General features: G+C 32.3%; 3 protein-coding genes across 3 annotated transcripts in view; 2 read left to right on the forward strand and 1 right to left on the reverse strand.

Annotated features, from left to right (window-relative positions):
- The first annotated feature begins 7 nt into the window (after positions 1 to 7).
- Positions 8 to 5,326, forward strand: LOC148272052 (uncharacterized). The gene has a single exon (XM_088240591.1). It carries the CDS (start codon positions 2,840 to 2,842, stop codon positions 4,856 to 4,858), a length of 2,019 nt encoding a protein of 672 aa, XP_088096717.1. The 5' UTR covers positions 8 to 2,839; the 3' UTR covers positions 4,859 to 5,326.
- Positions 3,142 to 9,150, reverse strand: snRNP-U1-C (small ribonucleoprotein particle U1 subunit C). The gene is made up of 2 exons (XM_088240593.1): positions 8,588 to 9,150; positions 3,142 to 7,856 (listed from the first exon to the last, which is right to left on the reverse strand). Coding segments are annotated over exons 1-2 (456 nt in total). The 5' UTR covers positions 9,043 to 9,150; the 3' UTR covers positions 3,142 to 7,855.
- Positions 9,151 to 13,734: 4,584 nt separating this feature from the next.
- The window catches only part of Ctps (CTP synthase), a 33,899-nt gene continuing 29,793 nt past the window's right edge, over positions 13,735 to 17,840 (forward strand). The window contains exons 1-2 of the mRNA XM_088240592.1: positions 13,735 to 14,189; positions 15,817 to 15,987. Coding sequence (XP_088096718.1) covers positions 13,994 to 14,189; positions 15,817 to 15,987 — 367 coding nt within the window. The 5' untranslated portion in view covers positions 13,735 to 13,993. The remainder of the gene's footprint in view (positions 14,190 to 15,816; positions 15,988 to 17,840) is intronic.

Genomic DNA, 17,840 nt, shown 5'->3' on the forward strand with positions numbered 1-17,840 from the left:
TTATTCATTTCTCACAAAACTTAACAAAATGTACAGAGGATTTTACACTTCAATTTGAACCTCTATGGGCTTGTGACTTATTCCTTTAGAGCATATATATTCAAATCTGTACTCATAATAAATGTTTTGTGTGTGTGTATGTATTAATATATTTATTTATATCACTGTGTACAGTTATCTTCAATTAACATTGATGTTTATATAATAATTCCAAGTGATATTGTATCTTCCTCCTCAGCATTTTTGTCTTACAATTAATCCTAAATTATTCTAATATCCACAGAAATTTTATTAAATTATTAAGTACGTAATTTTAAATGTGAAATACAAATCAATGGAAACATTTTAAACTATTTTTGTTGCTCTATTTATATATTGATTTGATATATTAAAAAAATAATAAGAAATAAAAGAGCTTACTATCCCTTGCATCGCTCATAGAACATTGGTTTGTTTGTTGTACATACATAGCAAAAAGATTTCTCCTGTAAGGGATATTAAGTTTAAATAATTTTGAGCATGATGTTTTTTGTTCAGTAATCACTCAGTATCAACAGCTAATTTCTATGATATGTAAGTGCATGGTTTATCATTTGTGTGTGCGTGTGTTAACGCTAGATTTAATAAAATTGCTATGTATTTGTGTGCAAAATAGATTATATATTTTATGTCTACGTGTTGGTATTTTATTTTATTTCATGCACCCCTTGCGTAGCATGTTGGTAATGCTTCTAGTGTACCTGATCACGCAATGTCATCACCTTTACACCTTCGCTTTTATAGGGTTGCCAACATTGTACTGTAAATAAAACAATTATTAATAATACAACATAGAGACTATTACATAAAAAAATACATTATTTTGATATTTCAGTAAAATAATCAATGTAAAATCGTGTGTATTGATTGATTAAATGTAATTACATTTTGATAAGCACATTTTATTTTCTTTGTTGATAGAATAAGTGTAAGTGAAAAACTGATTTACCGTCCATTAATTTGACTTTGATTGGGAAATTGTTGACAATAATTACGTATTAACACGGTTGGCAAGTCTATTACATAATATTCCCCTGGATTCCCATTGTTTATACCACCCCCGTGAGTCTTACAGCACGATCCTTACAATGTTTGTGTTGCAGCTGCACATCTCACTATAACCCACTGCACAAAAGGTAGTATGTTTTATAAAAGTATAATTGCCTACATTATATGTTTGTTGTGTGTTTGCATAATTTAACCATACCAAATGTTATTATAATATGCATTATATACCATTGCTTCTAGCAAACTGCCTCTACACATTTAAGCTAGAGCTCAATAAATATTATAATTACATTTTAAATTTAAACAATATCAATTTATACTTAAGTCACATATTAAAACGATTAATTTTCAGTTTTTCTGGGAAATTCAAGGCTTGGAAATAATTTGATAGATTAAAAACATATTTACTTATTAACAATTTACCATTTTGTGTATTAAATGTAATATTTCACGGTGAATTGGTATACATCCTTATGTTTATGTAAACTTTTATATATAAAATCAGGTTGTGGCCCGATGTTAATGATATTAAAACCCCCCGTAATTGCTATTTTCAAACATAAGACATAGTCTTCTTGAAAATGGTGCAAGAAATTGTAATAATATTATCTACATATCCTACATGTGCCCTTTTATAAAATGTGATTTGTCGTTAACAGATAAAAAAAAAAAAAAATTACCCGGTTCATCAACAAAACAAATAAAATAGCTGGTTTTGTTATTTAATTTATACAGCATGGTTGTTAAAAATATTGACTAAATTTATGATTGTATAAAAACATAAATATTAATGTGGATTGATCTTCTTTCAAAAACTTTGCCGCGAGAAAGTTGGATAATAGAAAAATATTGATAAAGGCCGTGTTTTGGTTAGATGATTAAGAACTTTAAATTATAATACCGTCGTCACACTTATAATAAAACAACTTTGTTTTTTACCACTTATTTTATATTGTTTCGAAGCTACACAAGGTTCCTCATCGAGGTATCAGCTGGTGTAGCTTTGAAACCGGTCGGTAATAAAATATGAAATAAGTGGTTAAAAACAAAATTGTATCAAACTGATTCAATTCATGCTGAGCGGCTGTCAGAACAGCATGCGTGACCGCTGTTACCATTAAATACATTACGATTGTAATATGTGAGTTTATGTATTTGAACTATTTTTGCACTATAGGGATGTTAAGAAAATTTGTGATTTGCAATTTCTGAACTGTTTTTGGATCTGGGTGTGATTTACCGCCAATATGCTTCCTACCTATGAAAATGTAATTAGTTGCATATTTTGTCATCTAAAAGAGAACCGACATAAGGAAGAAATTCTACATTGTCGAAAAAAAAAATTAAGTAGTTGGAAGAGTTCTGAAAATGAGCATCAATCCTTTTTTTTAAAATGTTTACTTTAACAAAAAAAAACTTTTAATACTGCCATGAAAATGCTCAAATACCTCAAGTTTAGCAGTCTGGCGGCAAAGTTTGCCATTAAAATTTGTTTTTATGTTTATTTTTCCTGTAATCTACAGGCCACAGAACATTTCTTTCCGTATAGGGCGGTTTTGAAATTCCACAAAATAAGAAATCAAACCACTTTAATAAATATATGTAGCAATTAAATTTTTCGTTCATTTTATGTAATGTAATATTTTAATTTAAAAAAATATATATATAAATTTAGTAGGAACATTAAATACAAATCATCTGTGTCATAAACACGAATATTTATTTAGCATTTGCTAGATTATGATATCATTCATTTTCAAAACAGCTCAATAATATTTCAATCTTTATTTATATGTTGACCTATGTTTATTTTATAAAATATTTTTCAGACTATCGACATTCATCGGCTGACCGTGTGCTTCAGAATTCCCCGGGACATCCTGTTTATTTACCTCTTCAAACAAATCTTCAAAATCAATATATTTCCAAAGGCGAACATCATATTCAACAAGGGCCAATACCAACTGGAAAATATTATAGCCATGATGACCTACAATCTATAAGTGTGCCTTCTTATTCCCAAGGTAATGCGTATTGGACTTTGCAGCCTAAAAAGTCGGACTTATTATTAGCGTCTGATCCAAAGACATATCAACGATCGGTTACACCAGATATAACAAGAGATTTATATTCTTATCCTAATAAGATTCGTCAACCTTCGTTACATACGCCACCCCACATTAATGTTCAAAACAAATTGGCTGCCCCTGTCAGTCAAATGCCTCCTTTGCAGCAACTATATTACCATCGGATAAACTCCCCTATAATGCAACTACAAAAACCAGAGGACTTCCAGAGAAGTCATGGTATTGTACCTCATTCTACTCACTCACAAAATATGAACATTAAACAAGGCAGTGAAAATTCATTCCTTCCGATTGAAAATCGTCAGGACCTTTCTCTTGGAAGAGTCAGTTCAATTGGACGTGATAGTGATTCTTTAAAAATGTCTCCTATAGATCCCAGAAGTAATGGAAGATTTAAATCTTCAACTCCTACTCGTAACAACAGCGCCAAAGAAGAAAATTCAGTAATGGAAAACCAAATAACATCTCCAGTGAAATCTACTATGTCTAATGAAGAACTTTATGCAGTAATTCATAAAAGTAAAAAGAAGATGAACATTAAAAGCCCACCTCTAGATAGGGCGGGATCTCCAGCTCTATCAGTCACAAGTCTGTCTCCTGGTAGTTCTGAAAGTTCAATCTCGGGACACATTACTCCTATTAAGATGCCAGAAACTGGTTATTTAAATGATGCTCGCATGAGACACAGCTGGTCACCAAATTTCGTAGAAAACAACTGTATACAATCAGATTTTAATAGAATGCAAGAAACTAGTTCTCCGAGACCAGATATTGGTACAAAGCAGAATTGGACTTGCGCCGATCGAATGGGTCCTCCACCACAAACTTCCAGATTAGATTTTAAGAAATTACTTCTTCAGCATGGTGTGAAACTTAATACACAATATTCTTATAAGCAACCGACAAAGATATCAGCTGTTGAAAGGCTTAAAATATCTAAAGACTCAGGTAATGTGGGTTCTCAACAACAAAATCCTAATTATTCTAATGTTAATATTTTAGATCTCAGTGGGTCTCCTAAAACATATACCCATAGACGTATTATGAGAACTTATGTAAATCCAGCACCGTGTTCCCCATCAAGAACAAATGTATTAATCAAAGAACACAAGGCGACTCCTAAAATCCTTCTATCCCCTAAAACCCAATGGCGCTTCTCCAGCCCTCGATCAGATGTCTTGTCTTCACCGATTCCTGAAGCCTTTAATGAAGACGAAAGTCCGAATGGCTCTATCGACAAGGATCAAAGACAACTGGAAATTGACTTCTCTGACAGAACATTACAGAACAGACCCATATCCTTAAAAGCTGAGCACAAAGTAACTACAGGTGCCAGGCGAAGTCTAATACCTCCCATTAAAGAAAATGTTTCGACCGAATCGACCACTGAACCTTATTTTAGTAATGTTAGTAGAATTTCACCAATAAAAGACAACATTTTTCTTACAACACAAGAAAATAATTTTACGAAATTAGAACAGCAAGCTTTGAGTTCTTTCGGACAACCTCAAAATAAATTGAATCTTCAAACTAAAGTATCTCGAGCAGATATGTTACAAGCGCAAAAAGCCCAATTTCTTGCCCAAGATACAACTAACGCATCCCCATACAAAACTTCATCAAATGTATTCAAACATCCGAGTGCAACCAACTTTGCTGTGAATATCCCTCCAAATAAAAATGAAAAATGCCCATCTCCACCCACCCTAGAAACAGCATTATGATGAAATATAAGGAAGCTTTCCAGTACTGTAAATAATGCTTTCCGGTTGCGAAAATCAACAAAGAATGTAAGAAAATGATGATATATAAAGGATCAACTTTGTAAACGATTGGTGTAATTATTACAATCTTTAGTGTTATTGCCTTAATAATATTTGTACAGACTCGAATTATTTGCTGTAGATTTATAATAAATTTATAAATTAAGAGTCTAGAAGTTCTAGTCCATCTGCATTCATTTCTGTTTTGTTTCTACTGTAATTAAACATAAATGGTGCAGTTTATTTTCCAGTTTTTAATTATATTTTTCTGGGACCAATACTATAATATTATGAATCGATCGATTTGGATACCCCAGACTGATTTATGAAGTATTCATTTTGTATAATTATTTATTGAATAAGTTAAGTGTTTTTTTTTTTATCTTTATGATGCAGCTTTTATTTATTAAAACGAAGGAATTAATATATTACATAAAGCAGTTTTTCTTTATTTCCCTAAGTTTTACACAAAATCCCAAGTTAAAAATATTTCATAGTGGGTTGAATCCTTGCTTACCAGTCTAGTCAAAAGTCCAGTCTACATCAATAAAGGTTTTTATTTCACAAAAATGAACAGATGGAAGGATCAAACAAATATTAATGTTCAAACATAGGCGGAATTGTTGATGTTAGTGTGTAAAGCACCAGCCAATGACTGGTCATAAGCTCTATAAATACTTAAGACTTCTATATTCCTTCTTAACTAGATACTCTATCTCAGTTGAAATATCTTGAAACTAAGCCCTTGAAGGCAATTTTTTAGAAAAACAAATCAGTCAAAATTATTTTCAGAAAGTCTTCATAATTCTTCACGCGCATGCTTGGGATCAACAGTTTGCAACTTAGAAGGGACGGGTTCACACTGATCCATTTTTTCAGACTGATAAGAGGTTTTATAGAGAACTCAACCATTTTAGATAGTATACATTTTTATGTTCCTGATGGTTATCTCCGACAGCATCAGCACATACTGTTTTACCTCCCGGCTTCCAAAACCAACCTGCCTCTGGTTTTGCCAATTGAAAAAGCAGTCAGGCAGCTGAACATAATCACTTTGGAGATCCATATCTTTCACATCAGTGAAACTATGTTTAAGAGGCAAATATTCTTGCTATTGGAGAGTATAGACCTTAAAAATGTCGAACCATTGCTCATGGATTCCTGGTTTGATATATTGTCCCAATATAACAATAAATATAAATATTTTGTTGTTTGTAATGTTATTTTGGTAAAATAAATTCATTTGCAGAAGAAATTATAGCACCCTAATATTACCTGTGAATAGAGAAGAGGGTTCAGATCCATTAATCTGTCAGTACTTCGTTTTGTAAATTAGTTTGTACCGGGATAATGTAAATAGCGGGAGTGAGAGAGAAATACAATTTTGATTGCTTTAGAGTAAGATGGATGTATGAGATACGAATGAACTTATGAAACAAAGTAGTGACAGAATAGGGACTAAGAATCTCAAAAAAATCATGAGAACAAACAAAAAATAACACAACAAATTTTACATCGATGTCAAGGCATTGTAAATCTTTTTTTAACCAGTTTTCAAAAAAAAAAAATTAATCATATTATATTGATGTATCAATGGTCTCCTATCTACGATATCCATAAAGAGTTAGAACATTTGAAGAGTGATTTTTCAAAGTGGACTAAGTCAAAAAAGATCGTTTAGAGAAAAACAGTTATTTGTGTTTTGTCTGTTTCATAAGATCAAGTGGTTTTTTTTTAATAACATGTCAACATGATTTTAAACTCGAGTCATGCAATCAGATCACTTAAATACACTTTGGTAATTTACCATCATCTTCATTCTCATTAAAATGGGGATTTTGGAGAGCCTTTTGAGAAAATATGTGAAATTTAAAGCCTTATAGTATCAGATTTAGTGATGGTTAGTGAACAAATTTTATTTATGAATATGCAACTTTTAATTGTGATTACAATGCCATTCTTAATTTGAAATACATAAATTTTGACTTAGGACTCTTTAAAAAATCACTGTTCAATTGCATACCGAAACGATTTAATCAATACTTTGGATAATTACTTCGATAGACTGTAATATTTACTTCAAATAAAATTACAAAACGGAAAAATTAAAAACATGTTTCTAAATAAGCACTTAACATCTTACTATATCCAAATACGATATAAAAGAGTAAAATTGGAAAAAAACTTAAATGCTTGAATTTTCAATACAGGAATTTGAGAGTTAAAGTTTTTTGCCAGTATACCTACGATATGTAAGTATAAAATATAATACAAATATGTATGTGCAAATATACTCGTATATTTATATATGTGTGTAAATATGGTTATGAATGCATTAAAAGTGCCCCGACTCAACATGGATTTTCTAGCGAGTCGGGGCAAGTTCACAGGCATGGGTCGTTCCTGATTGTGACACTATAAACTGTGTCTCTGTTCCGTATAAACGTTTGTAAAATGTTATTAATAAATAAAAATTAAATAAATAAATGCCAAGAAAACTTAACTTACAATGAACTGTCTTACAACAGTTTAGTTGATATATTCCTACTTACGGACAAGGCAATAGCTTGTCGTAGTCGTGTGTTGATGTAGTTTATATGTAATTTAATGTACTTAGTATATCATTAATCAATTAACTACTTATGTACCAATCCATTAAGGTTTATTCAATAACCTGTTGATTGATTGAAATAATAATAAATAAATAATTGATATAAGTGAATATGGAATTGTATTTTGATAAAGAGTGTGAATAAATAAATAAATAAATAAATTTATTTAATAGAATTACTGTCTGCATCTGGGCGGATGAAGAATACAGTTGTGTTTTTGACTTGATGGCTGCTCTCTGAAATCTCTCGATAAATCCCGGAAAAGAAAATCGAGCGGAGAAAAGTCCATTTTGTAATGTAGTTATTGGCGCGTTCGCCTACCATGCTGGAGGTCCGGGATTCAAATCCTAGAAAGATTTGAAATATTTGTTTTAAATGTTACATTGAAATATTTTACTGTCCCTGGACTGGTACATGAAGCGTTTAGTTAAATAATGCACTGCCCTATGCACCATTGGGTGTGGACAAGGGTTTGATGATGATGATTTCATAGGGAAACTAATTACACAAGCATGTCAACACTTGCTTATAAAGAGAATCTGTCAGTCAAATTGGTTGATCAACTTGTCTGTAAAAGATTTTTTTTAAAAGGAAAAACCCGCTAAGCCTTTATTTCGAGGCTTGTCAGTAGGTGGGAAAGGGGGGCTATGGAAGGAGGTAATGAAAAATACATAACACCCAGACCAATTGAGAAAAAAATCTTTTTAAACTGGCGGGAATCGAACCCACGATGCCAGTTTCGCAGTCGGCCGTCTAACCAACTGCGCCATGGCACCTGTCGCATTGCGAAGCTGTTTTTAAAATGGCAGGGCATCAATAACACCAAAGGTAGAATACAACACTTCCCAATTCTCACCAAACAAAATTAAGGTTTGTTGATGTCTGACAATGATCGGGCTACTATTGATGAGTTTTCTGCGGTGTTCTTGTCACAAGAATGAAATATTTCAATTTAATTGGCAACACAGCTAATAAAACATCTGATTCCATAAAAATGTATTTTAATTGTATCATATTACATCTTAACCTAAGAACACTTGATATTGATTACACAGCGAGTTAAAAAAAGTAAAATTACTAAGAATTTTTTAATGGAGGTCCATTCATCATCGGAGGCCGCATTGGTCCCATTGGTCCCATGGGGCCCATCATGGGACCCATGGGACCCATCATGGGCGGGGGACGCATCCCCATCATGGGGGGCATGGGGCCATGAGGGCCCATCATCATAGGCGGCATCCCTGGCAGCATGCCCGGAGGGACGCCGGGCGGCCGCTGTGGGGGGCCCAAGTTGGAGGGCGGCGGGATCGCGGCACCGCCTTTGGCGCTAGCAAACGGATTCTGCGCGATTTTTCCAGCCTTAAAAGCTGCTGTTGTAGCGTCAATCAAATGCTGAGCCTGTTCTTCCATCCATTTCTGATAATAGAACTTAACATTATCCTTATGTTTGCGGCCAGTACAGTGGGTCTTGCGGACGCTAGGAGAGTCGTGAGTAAGATAGGTATCACAATAATCACAGTAATATTTCGGCATTTTGAAGCATAAAAATAAGAAAAACAGTTATTTTGTGATTTAGGTTAAACGCTAAACTAACGTCAAACTCAGCTTTACCATAGACAATCGAAATTTGAAATCATAGACTGCTACCACAGATTGTTACAATCTTCATAACGATTGAAACCAACATTGGCTCATTGGAGTTCATTTTTTATTTATTCAAGGTCGAATGGAGCTAAGCGGTAAATAAATATTCTAGAGTGTGGAGTAAAAAAAGTTCTGAAATATCACATCAAATTTTCTGTATGAACAACTTCATAAAAATAATTTCCATAACAATCCACAGTTTCAAAAAACAAGCGGTTTCAAAATTACTGAATCTTTATGTATCTTGATTACCGCAGTATTTTTGTAATGTGTGATTCCCAGTTTCAGAACTGCTAATCTGAACTTTTTTACAGTGCGGTATAACCCGTATTTAGTATGTAAATACGCGCTTTTCATTCCTTTTAGGCAATTGGTCGTAGAGTATAGGAGACAGAAAATAAATATAAATTGTCACTTGCATATTTTGAGATACAATAAGAAAATTAAGTGTTTTTTTTTCACCATTATCATTCCCCTTTCCACACCTAATGCAGTTTATCTTGATCATATTTTTTTATAAGATGATCAGTCTTACGCTTCAGAAGCCAGTCCATTTTTTCCATAGAGTGAAATGGGCAAATCACGTGATATCACGCAGTGGGCTTGTGTAGTTAAGTGAACCAGGTAATTTCTAAATCTATACCTGATTAAAATTATTTTTTTTTATAAAGGAATTAATTCAATTCACTCAATTATTTCAATAATTTTATTATTTACATTTATATTTTTTATGATTGACAAGCGGACCCGACAGACATTGTCCTGCCCAAAAGTTAGCTTGCCTGCTATTAGCTAGTTGAACAAACATCTTTTACACACGTTATTTATTTTGAACTTTTTTAAGCTATTTATATATTCGTAAAAAGGGTTTGTTTTTTGTTTTATCTCCACGTGTTATTGGCTAAGAGGCCTCATCGTGCTCAAATCAAAATCGTGCAAAAATTACTACTCTAGTTCCACAATCTATGGAGAAAATACGTGAATGCGTGTTGATGAAAAAAAGTCAGACTTGTGTTTTAATTAAAATTAATTAAATTAATTTTGGATAACTTATATAGCGCCATTTTCATAATAAAATACCTCAAGGGCGCTTTACATGGTGATTCTATTGTTAAGTTAATTTAATTGAAGCTTTTAAATTTGTAATTTAATTAAAATAATTTATTTTGTTGTCACGTGCTACGGATTTATTCAAATGATTTAGAGAACAAGTGGGTTTTAAGTTTTTTACCCTGAGCCTTGTAAAATTATGACACTTAACTCATGCCCAATGCGAATTTAGTCGTTCTCTAACCGCCAGCAGTGTTTTGATGTAAGTTTGACATTTAATTCATTTAATCCATGGAGAAAATACAGGAATATGTGTTAACTAAGAAAATTCAGAACGCGATTTACTCTGAGCTCTCTAAAATTATGGCACTCAACCCATGCCCAACGTAAATTTAGTCATTCTTTAATCGTCAGCCGCGTTAAGACGTGACCATGACATTTAATTCGAAACCAAAAGAAAAAAAAAGCTAAGATACACCAGATCTTGTCTTGAGGAAACAATTATTTTTTTGTCCTTGCTTTAATTTTATTTCGTTGTATTTTATTTAATTTGTACCTGTTTACCTTTATTGGAATGGACTGTATAAGTCCGTCAATAAATAAATAATAATTAAATAAAAATTTATGATAGTGAAAACGTGCAAAAACGTTCCGGATAAAACTAAAAATACTTTTCATTGATTTGTAGGTACTTAAGTACTTGTTAATGATTGAATTCGAAAACTAAACATTTTTAATATTCAAATATTGGATTTAATTACGTAGGTAGGTACCTTAGTACTTGTTTATGGTTGAATTCCAAAATATGAAATAATATTTTTTCAAATAAAGAATTCTTTTTGCAAATGTCACACTCTACGGTACTTACCGGCAGTGGTGCATTCTGAGTAAGAATCTGTTTTTCAAAAATGTCTCGAATGTTGGTTATTTTTTTTTTAAACATTACTAAAAATCCATTCAAAATATGTTAACATGTAGAAATTAAGAAAGTGTTGGGAAACTAATCAATTCAGTATCTATTGAAAATAATTGATGTTTGTAAACGTAAAAATACAAACTTTTTTAATATACAAAAAAACAACATTCTCCATTTTTTTTGGAATATGCATTTCAGTTGAATGCAACCCTGGAAAATCGATGAAAACACATATATGCTTCTAACTTTTTTTCTACTCAATATATTGAAGATGTTATTATTTGTAAACCTCGAGTATGTGAATGTAAATCTGTCAAGCCATTTTTGAGTTTTTGCGAGACACAACACGGCGATCCATTTCTATATATAAAGATAGATACAATTTTGAACGATTAGAGAAAATGATTACGATTTTGGAGAATTCGATTATTTTTAATTCTTAGTAGATACTAAATATGTTTTAAGGTGTAATATAAAAAATAAATATCCCTGCCTACGCCGATGAATAAATAAGTGTACCAACCTCCCAACTCCAACTACCAACTGCATCATAAAAATTTGCCCGCGCTCTTGCGCAGAAGGAAATCGTATGACAGTAATGTGAAAAAGTATCTCGATACCTTAATTGGCAAACCAGCTAACTCCATGTGGACAAATTTTTCACTAGACGCTTAAAATGTTATATTTTTTGCAAACTACTCATGAAGAAATAAAAAATACCGTTGGTAGATATTATTGTAATCTGTTATTTTTGATACCCTATAATCCTGGTAACTTTTTTATTACAATACTAAAGCGTTTTTAGGAGTTATCCGTTTGTCCTTTCCTGTAAAAATATTTGTTCTTGGAGTTAGCTGGTTTGCTCGATAAATAAATGGTAAAACAAAAATATTATATTTAAATTTAAGTAAAAGATAAGTAAGTGAACTATTTTAGGCTTCATGAGGAAAGTTGACGTAATAGTTTTGGTAATCTTTTGACATGGAGTTCTTTAGTTGCTGAAAATCTAAGAACTTTTTTTTTGTAATTTTCCTGCGCTCGTTGTATAGGTTAGGTATATTATGAAAGTCAATGTAGTTAATTCGGGCATTCCTGCGTTGATTGAGTAATTGATATTCATCGGTTTATTTAAGTTCATAAAAAATTTCGCCTGACGGTGCATACTTTAGTGCTCATAGGTCGGTAACCTGATAAAGAGAAACATAACTTAACGTGTGCATACAATAATTGTAGAAGTTATAATAATGAATGCAAGTAAATTTACCTTAGGGTCTCCCTTCATTTTTCCAGGTGTGATGGAGTTGTAAAATTGTAAATTTAAAAATTCTTAAAGTAGGAATAGTATACGTATTTTAATGTACATATATGATTTTGTTTTTTTTTTTGCATTCTTGCAAATTTTGATTTACTCTGCTGGAACATTGATTACTTTATTTTTTGTTTTTTTTCGATCATGACATGCATACTATCAATCTCTACTTGAGTGTGTCCTGATTTCAAATATTTTTGCTCTATTGTCACGTTGCGAAGCATGGCTAGGTTGAGTAGAGCGTTGCTTAATGTTGTGTTTCTATTCATATGTGTACAAGGTGATATACCGTTTTTTATCTTCCATTTTTGAGATTACTTTATCCATAAAGAACTTTGCTTAAATTGTTGCAAACTCATCAGAATTTAGCCCACCTTCGGCTTCATTCCATAGAAAACAATATCCGTTACTAGTTTTCATGTTATAAATACACCTGTTTATTATTGTGAATACATAGCTAAGTATTGTAATAATTTTATGACACATTGGATCGCGGCGCTAAAAGTACTGCTTGTGCATCTGCAGTAGAGACAAATTACTTTTTTTCTTTATCAGATTCTTTTTCCATTCTTGCTTTGTTCTTTTTATTTACCCACTCTTCGTAAATCTCTTTGATAATATCTTGTAACTATTAAAAAATAATTATAAATATAATCACTGAATAACACTATTTCTCTTTTTCTCAAAACTACGCCGCGGCTTCAACACTTTTTTTGTTTTTTTATATTTTTTTCCACTCTCCATCAACTTATTTTCTTACCACAATATTCTTTACCCTTTTCTCCATTCTTTTTTATTATTTTTGCTAGTCCATTCTTCTTTCTTAAATTGACACCCCTTTCTTTATATCCAGTTCATCCACTTTAGAATCAGATTCACGTTAAAAGAATATTTTTTTCATTCATTCAAGACGAGCAGTTGGGATTTGAGGTATAGTTTCATGAACATTTATTTCTTCATGTCGTGTTAAAGGAACGACCAAATCATCATCAAATTGATCAAAACTATTAAAGACATTTTCAGGATTGTAGTTGGACATCTGCATGAAAACAAAAATATCCATCACCATAAGCACCAAAGCCAAAATGTAAAAAAAAAACATTATATGTTTAATCAAATATAATTTTATTAATGAAAAAAACATAAAATAAAATAATTGTATCAATTCCTTGTATAAATGTTCAGCTGTATTTCAACACCACCTTTCCTTTTGTCACTTTTTAATAATATTTCTTAGTCAAAACGTAGAGTTCTAACCGTACATAATTCGAACGCTATACACAATGGCCGACTAAATGGAGTTGGCTGTCAAACTCGTAACGTTCCGTGTCACGTGGAGTTGGCTAATTTTCGAATAGCAGTTTAAAGAAATAATTTTGATTATAATATCGGAGTTGTTGTTTTTGCAAATCACGTCGAATTACCGTTGGTCCAATCTAAACCAAGAAAATATTTTTGACAAAATGTGGAGTTGGCTGGTTTGCCAATTAAGGTATCGATCTATGAAATTTGTCTGAGTCGTAGTGCGATGTATTGTGTTTTTCGTCGTTGAGTTTTCTCTTGAAATGTGTGCACTTGTTAATAAGATTTCAAACATGAAGTACATTTTAGTTACCGGTGGTGTCATAAGTGGAATTGGGAAAGGTGTAATAGCTAGTTCATTCGGGACTATTTTAAAGAATTGTGGGATAAGTGTAACTTCTATCAAAATTGACCCCTATATTAATATCGATGCTGGGACATTTTCGCCTTACGAACATGGTAAGACACTTAAATTTATAATGTTTATTTACTTCTGAATCAAATATTGATTCCCGTACCGCGCTTTCGAGGAAGTTAAGTTATTTGTTTATATTTGGCAACAAATCAATTCTTTGTTATCTACCGGCCATGTGTTTTTGATGCCATATTCGTTTAGGTTATTTATACCAGACTGTCAATGTCAAAATAGATAATGTAATTAAATTTATGAAATTCATTCAGTGATCTTGGATAATAAAATAGCTAAGATGATATTAATACTACTTTCATTCAGGAACTCATCGCGGTATTTAAAATTATGGGATTTTTCGCTTAGCATTTATCATCTACATAACATGTTTAGGCTGTTTAGGTTTACAATATTAACACGTGATTTCAATGTGAACTGGTTTAACAAAAATGTCATTCAATTAGATAGTAAAGAATGCTTATTTAATTATTTTAGTAATAGTAGCTAATTGTAAAGGGGAGCCATATAAAGTTTCTTTCTGATTTAATTCTATTGTGTGGATATATTGTAATAATAGTAGTTGAAAAAAAAATATTCTCGTGGTTTATTTAAAAAAATTATTTAAGTTTTGTATTTCTGAAATAACTCCGCATGTGACGTCAGAGGTTCTTTTCCGCTTATTCTCATTCAGTTCATCCATGGAAAGCAAACCGGAAATCTTCCATAGCCTTCATGTGATAATAGTAGTTGAAAAAAAATATTCTCTTGGTTTATTTAAAAAAATTATTTAAGTTTTGTATTTCTGAAATAACTCCGCATGTGACGTCAGAGGTTCTTTTCCGCTTATTCTCATTCAGTTCATCCATGGAAAGCAAACCGGAAATCTTCCATAGCCTTCATATCATACGTTGATTCATATGAACCAGTGACGTCATTCAATGTAGCCCATTTTTATAAAAATGTTTTTATGATTTTTTTGTACATTTTCAGGAAACTTTGCCGTACAATTTAATGCTTTAATGTTTACCGCGCGCAAGAAAACATTTATGAAGCTGAAGTTCCTCATTCTAGAGTTGAAATATTATAAATACCTACAGTTATTATCTAATTACAAGTAAAATGATTTCAATATACGAGGGGGGACCCAAAAAAAACGGGAATTTCATCATAACTTCTCTATTTTTGTATATTTTTACACCAAATTTTGATCACCTTTAAAGTATTCTCCCAGGGCAGATCTTCGACACACAAGCGACTGGTTTTTCCATCATGACAACATGCTGGCCCACACCGCTCTCTCTGTAAAGCTGTTTTTGACCAAAAACGGCATGACACCAATTGTTCACCCCCCCCACTCACCGGATCTAGCCCCCTGTGATTTCTTTTTGTTCCCCAGACTCAAAAGGGACATGAAAGGAAAGCGTTTTGCCACTGTGGAGGAGGTAAATCAAAAATCGCAGGAAGGCCTAAAGAACATCACGATAAGTGAATTAAAAAAATGTTTTGAACTATGGAAAGATCGTTTGCAGAGGTGCGTTGTGGTCAAGGGAGAATACTTTGAAGGTGATCAAAATTTGGTGTAAAAATATTAAAAAATAAAGAAGTTATGACAAAATTCCCGTTTTTTTTGGGTCCCCACATGTACTTGGTATGTATTTATAAAATTTTTTTTTTCAGGTGAAGTTTATGTGCTAGATGACGGAGGAGAGGTGGATTTAGATTTAGGAAATTACGAAAGATTCTTGGATGTCACTCTCCACCACGACAACAACATTACGACGGGGAAAATATACCAACAAGTTATTAACAGGGAGCGCAAAGGAGATTATTTAGGGAAAACTGTTCAAGGTAATATTTATCTCTCCACATTGTCAGTTTTGTATTCACTGAACTTTTCTCAATACAGAATAGGGAAATATCAATTTTTTCTTCTACATTTTTAAAGTAATAAATGTCAAAGAAATACTGACCAGTAAAAAAAATTTTTTGCTTATTATTAGTAGAATGAAAAATACTTTTAAATTTGTAATTTTGAACTCCCGCAAAAACGGTCATTCCATTGGCCACGCCTCTAATACGTCACGATTCATGTTTATTTGTTCTTAGCCATTGAAATTTGTTTAAAACATCACGAATCTTGACGTTACAACAACCAAGGCCAAACACATCGCGTATTTCTCGTATCGTTTTTCTATTAAATTTATTTTTTACATTTATGTATGAAAACATTTTTCCACAATATCCATATTGATTTTGAAAATATAATTCATTATTCTAAATCCATTTCTTATATTTTAATCGGTATTCGTAGCATGTGATATTTCCCTATTAATTACCCAGGTTTTCTTGTATTTCCATTATTGTTATTATGGATAACTTACATAGCGCCATTTTCGTAATATAATACCTCAAGGGCGCTTTACAAAGTTATTATATAAAAATATAAATTTAATATTAACTTTTTTAAATTTCAGTTTAATAAAAACAATGTACTTTGTCACACATGCTAAGGATTTATTCAATTGATTTAGAGAACAAGTGGGTTTTAAGTTTTTTCCGAAACATCACTTCACTCTCACAGTTTCGCACCTCTGCTCGGAGACCATTCCATGCTGTAGGGCCTGCGACCGCAAATGCGCATTCGCCGAATTTAGTGCGCTGTTTGCGTATAAGTATAATAACTTTTCCTTTCGACGTAGATGTAGCTGGTAAGCGTAAGACGTTTGTCAGCTAGTTCATCTGGAATGCAGAGTTCCCTTTGATATTCTGGAGCAGAGTTGTGCAGTGACTTATACATAAGCCAACAGAGTTTTTATTTCACTCTCTGTGAAAAACGTAGCCAGTGTGATCCCCGAAGTAGTGGAGTGATATGACTGAACTAAAACATGCCTAAAATAAGTCTCGCTGCGGCATTCAATACAGACTAGGTCATTTTATTCATTGGTAGACCTGCGTAGATACCAATACAATAATTGACTAGACACTACAAACACATTTATTAATTGACGGGCGGCATCAACTCGAGACGGACAATCTTTACTCCATTTCCTTTTTCAGGATTTTTACCTGAGGGTAGCCGTCGAGTTGAAAGCATTCACCAGGATTCCGGTTTTTGGTTTTATTTTAGACAACTTCTAGGATATGTCCAAGAAAGAAAACAGCATTTGACTCATGAACTGACTTTCAGCATAGCTGTAATCTTGCACTGTAAAATGATGATTCATGTCTTATCTGCATTTTAAATTATCCCATGGAATGCAGCTGGACTTCTTATTTGTTTTCCCAGCTTCTCATAACACATTTAGATTATCTTAATATCTCATTACTTTCTCTATCTGGGATGAGCCACTTTATTCCATCATTAGTTTTGTTTGCTTTATCTCTCGTTTCATAAAAATGTTTTTAATAAAATGGCAGTAAAGAGTATTTTCCAAGCTTAAAGCAATAAAGTCGTGAATCATTATAAAATGAAAAGTTTTTTAGTGCCACACATTTATTCTACTAAAAGAACACTTCTACGCGAATAACATTAAATTAAGTGAATTGAATTGAACAAATGAAAAGTGAAATATGTAGAAAAATAATTGATAATTGGAGCTAGGAACCCCGGTATTTGTATGACTGAGCGCTAGGCTCCCAATAAAGATAAATGATTAGCTTTCGAGCCTGGCCTCAGTAATACCGGGGAAATATAGCCAGAA

The sequence above is a fragment of the Micrasema longulum genome, unplaced genomic scaffold, assembly GCF_059751315.1.
Source record: "Micrasema longulum isolate JH-2025_06_02 unplaced genomic scaffold, ASM5975131v1 h1tg002514l, whole genome shotgun sequence".
NCBI classification, from domain to species: Eukaryota; Metazoa; Arthropoda; class Insecta; order Trichoptera; family Brachycentridae; genus Micrasema; species Micrasema longulum.

Bases quoted from the DNA above. Each gene is read 5' to 3' on its own strand.
- LOC148272052 (XM_088240591.1), top strand. From the start codon at position 2,840: ATGTTGACCTATGTTTATTTTATAAAATATTTTTCAGACTATCGACAT.
- snRNP-U1-C (XM_088240593.1), bottom strand. From the start codon at position 9,042: ATGCCGAAATATTACTGTGATTATTGTGATACCTATCTTACTCACGAC.